Source organism: Gavialis gangeticus, unplaced genomic scaffold, assembly GCF_001723915.1.
Source record: "Gavialis gangeticus isolate Ggan-Ray unplaced genomic scaffold, GavGan_comp1, whole genome shotgun sequence".
NCBI classification, from domain to species: domain Eukaryota; kingdom Metazoa; phylum Chordata; order Crocodylia; family Gavialidae; genus Gavialis; species Gavialis gangeticus.
In genome coordinates, this window is record NW_017728973.1 from 6170280 (window position 1) to 6176520 (window position 6241).

A 6241-nucleotide genomic window follows, 5' to 3' on the forward strand; every position below is an offset into this window, starting at 1 on the left:
GGGGTTTCGGCCCCCCCCCCCCCCCCCCCCCCCCCCCCCCTTCAGGTCTTCCATGAGCTCCAACCCCCAAAATTAGGATGGAGGGGAGAGAGATCAAAATCCCAGGGCTTCCCAAACCAAGGTTGGGCCCTCACTTTGCATGGAACAGGACCTTCCCTTCCACCAAATTACCCATCAGATGGCAATGCAGGGGGTCTGGATGCTACCTATGCAGGGCATGCCAAGAGGAACGGGAGTAGATTGGATTTAGGGCCTCAAGATGTTCCAGGCCATTGCAATGTGGGCCTCTCCATCTTCCTTACCAGGATGCTCCTTCAGATGTTTCTGACACTCTGTCCAAGTGGGCAGGACAATCTGGCAATCCTCCTTGGGGCATGGGTATCCTGGAAGGAGGACCAACAGGCTAAAAAGGGGGAATCTCTCTCAGAACAACACACACACACACACACACTGCAGTTGACGCCACTCCCATGCACAGCCTTAAAACTGGGAACCTCCTGCCAGGTAAAACTTGGACTCCACTCAGATTCTGAAAAATCTGAGTCCTCCCAGGGCACCATCATCCTACATCCAAGGGTTGACCATGGTAAAAATCTAGAGCTGTCAAAGAACCATGGACTTAAGGAAAAAAAAAAAAAAAGAGAAGCAGCCCAGTGTCACCAAGGGAGAGGTGGCGACAGCTGAGAGGGAGCTCCAGAGAACAGTCAGCCTGATGGACACCAGAGAATGCAAGGGTGAGATTAGACAGCCAGATCCCATTTTGCCTGCCAGCCCTGTAAAAGGAGGAGAAGCCATTCATGTCTTTCACCAGCATGTCTCTTCTGGTGAGCTTTCCTCCTGGCAGCACTGACAAACTTCATGCCACATCCTGGCTCTTGACACCTGAATGAGGCAGAGAAGGAGGAGTAGTTACACCATGCTTTCTTCAGGGCTGGGCAAGAGTTCCTAGGGATGCCACTTCACCCTGGAAAGCAGAGATATCCCAGGGTTTTCCAGAGAGACTAAGGCAGCAAGACATCTCACTTGGAATAGGCTAGTGAGCCAGTTTCCCCTCCCACTTAAAAAAAAGAAAGTCCAGAGAAGTAAAGCTGAAGGCACAGGCTTATCCAGCTCTGGGATCTGGCCCAGAGCTAGCAGTTGCCAAGCATCAGTGGTCTGTCATTTTGACGAGCTAGGGTGCCACATTTCAAGACATAAACATGAAGTCACCCCAAGGAGGACTTGGTCCCCTAGTCAGCCCCTTCCCTTCACCAGAGGACACTTACACAAATGGCAGCACTTTGGTATGTTCAGTCCAATGCATCTTGAGAGCTTTTTTTTTCCTGAAGACCCTCTCACAACCCTGGTGGCTACACTGGAGGGAAGAAAGTTAAGATAATTGACCTGATGCATTGAGAACAAGCCTGCCCATGCCCCTTTCACACCAGCTAGCACCAGGCATGCCAGAGTCTCCATGATACCATGCAGCACCAGCAGGCTCGCTGCAGCCCCAGGCGAGTATCCACAGGGACACAGCCTAGGAGTTTGGGGAGATCACCACTCAAGAAGGGACCAGCAGAGCTTGTTTACATGTCATTGGAAGCTGTGGTGTAAGAGGTTTGATCGTGCTGTGTGTGCCCACCAGGCTGAAGACAGATGGCACAGGCAAGAAGTAGTTCATTTGCTGGCCTGATCCAACTATCAAAAAGCAGCTAGGAGTTCCTATTAACAGGAGCTGTGTACCATGCTGGGGATTTCTGCTTGGCCCTGCCTCTTCACTATCCCCAGCACAGCACTGGCTCTTACCAGAGAGCCATCAGCACCAGAGGCTTGAGTTCTGGCTCCCTCCTGTGGCCAGAACAGCTTCCTCATTTCAAGCCCTGGGAAGGGCAATACCAGTCCTTCCCAGATGGAAGGGCCAGGCGAGAGGGTCCCAAGGGTCTCCCTTAGCCATACTACTTACTGCTGCCAAACTCTCCCTAGTCTGGATTCAGTAGAAAGTGGCAGCCTCTACCAGCCATGAGGCCTCCAGGTGGGACAGGGCCCCATGGTATTTAGGCCTGAGGGCATTTGGTCACAGGCGGGCTCATCTCAAACCTAGTGCTCTACCCAGCCTGCATTACCTGGAATGAATTCCTGTTGCCATGCTGTGACCTGCAGGGCTTTTGTAGCTGGTTAGCAGTCACCAAGACTGATTCACAACGCACATCCAAACACCTGTGGAAGAGAAAACCCTGCAGATCAGCAGGTCCCAGCTTAGGAGCTGCCCTCCCGTTTAGAAGGGAGACAGGCTCAGCATAACTTTCTTGCAGCCTGGGCTGGGGCATATCAAGGTACCGACTTCCAGTCCAGCTTAGGACCTTTCTGTACATCAGTTGCCATGCCTGACAGAGGGTAGCAAGTCATTATTCCTATCAAGGTGAAGACTGCCTCACTGGGAAAACAAGTCAGAGCTCTTGGTCTTAGCTGAGAGCTCAGCAGCCCCTCCTCCCACAAGAGGAGAAAGATGGGAGAGAAGCTCAGTACAGCTGCATGAGCCCTGCTGGGTACTACCCCCAGACTTATTAGACCCCACAACAGCCCAGGAGCTGGGGTCACAGTGGGGTGAACACGGAAAAGCCACTTCACTGCCCCACCTACCAGGCATCACCATGCTGCAGCTTGTGCTTTTGCAGAACATCTCCATGCTGAAATCGCTCTCCACAGCCAGCTTGGTCACACACCAGCTCCTGAAAAGGAGAAAAAAAAAAAAAAAAAAAAAAGTGTCAGCAAGGACCTCCAGCACCACTTTTTTCACACAGAGTCCCTGGACCCTATTTCCACCCCCCCATATAAATGGGCACTATATTAGCCAAGTTAACTGGAGGCAGAGATAGGTCCCAGGTCCAAGGCATATTGCAGGGGAGGGGTGGTACTGGGCTTTCAGTATTACTCAGCAGACTTCAGGTCACAGATTTGCAACTCAAGCAACGCAGCCCACATTAACTGATCTGCATCATCCCTGGGGATGCAGGGAGAGTCTAGTAAAGGAGGCAGGCAGCTCTGCTCCATGATGTTTATGCTCTGGGACTCATAAGCCCTCCTCAAGGCACACAGCCCATCCATCCCCACCAAGGCCCTTTCTCCCTCATGTAGCTCAGCTCCAGGTACACTCAAGCAACAGAGTTCCCAGGTGAGCAATCAGAAACTCTTAGAGAAAGAATGAGCAGAAAATTCATGGCACTCATACTTTCCTGGAAGGGAAGGCTCTCCTCAGAGCCACCCCCAGCTCTTACCTCCTCTTGGGGTACAGCCAGAGCTGGCTCCCACTCCTTGCAGGGACAAGAGGAAGCAGCAGCATTCCCAGGACTGCTTTCCCCAGGCTCTGCCATACAGCAGAGTACAGCCCTGTGCAATACACCCAAGACCAAACTTAACTCCCAGATATCTGTACACAACACACCACTACCCCTTCACCTTTACCCAGTGTGCTCCATTTATAGCAGAGATGGATGCAGCTGCTGTCTATCAGCTCAGTGATAGGCAGTGCCCTGGTCTTGGCTCAGGATTTTGCTATTAGCCTCATTATTGGGAAAGGACATCGGGGAGTTTGCAGAGAAGGGATTGGCTTCATCCTGGTATTTCCTTGGATAGGTGTGGGGAGGGTGGATTTAATCTGATGGGGCCAAGGTAGCTGAGCTCTGATCTCTCTCTGGTATGTGGAGCCAAGTCAGTGATTTGTCCCTCTGCCTCAGTACAATCTACCTTGTTACAGCCCCTGGCAGCTTGGTATCCAAGGCTCTGTTCTTCATGGTGTCTCATGCCCTTTGAGGTCCTGGACTGAAACTCCTGGGGGTACAATAGCCCCAAGCACAGTACCCCCCTCTTCCCTCTCCCCCTCCTGCTGATCTTCAGGCTCAGGGAGAGCTGCAGTCGTCCATCATTATCTGTGCTACTGCAAACCCATTGCAGGAATGGTCCCTGGGTGCAGTGTTGGCACTCTGCTGTAGCAAAGGAGGGGCTGTGACAGCTGCATTATAGGAGCTGAAGCACATTCAGCCAGGGCAGAGTTTTTCCAAAACACCATGTGACCCCAGTGGAAGGCAAATATTTCTCTGCTCCCTTTTCATGGAGGATCAAGCCCTTGCATCCACCTGGAGCATACTGCAAGATGAGGGCCTTCCTCTCTAATCAGGCCAGTGATTTTTCCTTTTAGAGGGTCCCTCTAAAGCAGGAAGAACCAAGTTCTCCAAAGTGATTGCTAAGAGACAAGGCCTAGTCAGTGTAGCATTAGACCTGAGCTCAGCTCAGGATCCAGACAGACTGAACTGAGCCCTCCAGATCCAAGGCAGGGCTGGGGTTTGGATCCTGAGCCATGGAAGTTCTGCAGCAGGGGCCCGTCGCGGGGGTGAAGACAGCATGGACCAGTAGGTGAGGGCACAAGGCAGGGATTGTGGACACCTGGGTCCTGTTCCTCAATTTGCCCCTGACCTGTGGCATGGCTTGGAGCAAGTCCCCGGGGCCTTGCTGTCTGCCCTCCTGACTGCTGGCACAGGGGCGGCTCCTAGCAGCAGCCCCTAACACAGCTTGGTGGGTCTCTAGGTGCTACTGCAATAACCATGATAAAGACCGAGGCTGGAAAATCTTTGCTATGGAGACAAGTGCTCTCTGGGGAGTCTCCCCTGTCCCTTTGTGATGTCATATGTGGGGTCGGGCTGAGGAGAAGAGGAGCAGTTGCCAACAACAGCTTAGTGGTGAGAGGAGGAGGGAGGCAGTGGTTTGGATCAGCGGTTGCTGCGAGTTAAGAGGTTAGGGCCTGAACATACAAGCTCGGGGGTAAAGCAACTAGCAAGTTGTTTTCCCCTTTGTGTGCAATTGGGTGGGTGGGTCTTGGCTCAGTTTCCAGCTGTCAGGTAACTGCATCTCAGAAGCAACCCCCATGCCACGGATTGTGTGAGTCCTGGATGCTGAGGCTGAGAGGCCTGTGAGTGGGGGCTGCAGAGTTTGTCCATCAGCTCCACTATCCTTTGATGCAGCAAGGTGAATACAGCCTATCTACCTTGGGGAAGGGAGATGAGGTTGTTTGTTCCAGCCCATGTTAAATCTCTTTGTCTTTAACTCTACAGAACTATATGACCTTTACGTGCACTAAACCTCACCACAGCTAGTGCCTGGTGGAGGAAGGCAGCTATGTTGGACATGGATCTGGTAAGGAGCTTGTGTGCAGGCATCAAAGCAGTTCAGCCCATGGCACTGCTGAGGCAGAGAGCAAGAGCAGCTGCGATTTTCTGCCCAAGTCAAACCCTGCTTCCTCCATTCCATGTCCTTCTGTGACACATGGGGAAACTAAGGAAGAAACCTGCCCAGACTGGGTCAGTGCTGGGCAGGGACAGAACCTTCATTGCAGCTTCTGCTTTCTGACCTCACCTCTCAGCTTCTCTGATGTCAGAGGGCAAAGTTCACAGCCTGATGGCATCAGTTTAGAAGCACCATGTCCAGGTATCAAAGCCACCTTCCTGGCTGCAGCTGCTGCTTCTGAACAAACTTTTCAAGCTCCCTTTAGCAGCCACTCACTCCCCTGATCCCTTCTCTATCTGTTCTGTCCTAGCACACAGAAATCCAGGGCTGAGTGCTCTATTCCAGATGAGGCCACCCCATTAGCCCATCTCATGGACCCATCCTGTTCTCTGGGCTGATTATTCACCCTGGGACACGTATGGGCCACAGAGCAACCAGTGTTAACCTGAGTGCCACAATGACACAGAAACCCCTCGTTAAACTGGAAGAAGCAAGGACCAGTGGAAAAGCGAATATTAGTTAGCACTTGTGCCACAACTGATAGAAAGCATGTGCTGTATTATTCATGAGCACAGAAAAGGCAGACCCATGGCAGACAGCAAACTGAAAATACCCAGTACTGTTTTGTGCCTGTCTACTTAGCTCATCATCTATCCACAGGTGATAAGATGGAAAGCCACAAGTGGCTCTGGAGCCACAGTCTGGGCACTGCTGTCCTGGCCCATTCCTCATGTCCTTCAGTGCTTTGCTTGCATTCCCCACCCCTGCTGTGCCCATAGCAGATGTGACGAGTGACATCTGAGTCACTTTCACAAATGGTTCCAGCTAATTTAGGACTGGGCAATGAGCATGAATAGTCCAAATGACTGCTTCCAATGCTCAGGGTCATGCAGAGAGCTGAGAACTGAAGCAAGATTGCCCAAGCACCCAGGCAAATGCGCACACACTTTCTGAAACAGTAGAATTTATTCTCCTTGCCATTTTC

General features: G+C 52.0%; 1 protein-coding gene across 1 annotated transcript in view; it reads right to left on the minus strand.

The window, feature by feature from the left end:
* Nucleotides 1–3441, minus strand: part of LOC109289347 (P43 5S RNA-binding protein-like) — a 10051-nt gene extending 6610 nt beyond the window's left edge. The window contains exons 1-6 of the mRNA XM_019505342.1: nt 3255–3441; nt 2620–2708; nt 2103–2196; nt 1266–1354; nt 809–882; nt 303–383 (exon numbers count right to left, since the gene is read on the minus strand). Coding sequence (XP_019360887.1) covers nt 303–383; nt 809–882; nt 1266–1354; nt 2103–2196; nt 2620–2708; nt 3255–3350 — 523 coding nt within the window. The 5' untranslated portion in view covers nt 3351–3441. The remainder of the gene's footprint in view (nt 1–302; nt 384–808; nt 883–1265; nt 1355–2102; nt 2197–2619; nt 2709–3254) is intronic.
* Between the last annotated feature and the right edge of the window lie 2800 nt (nt 3442–6241).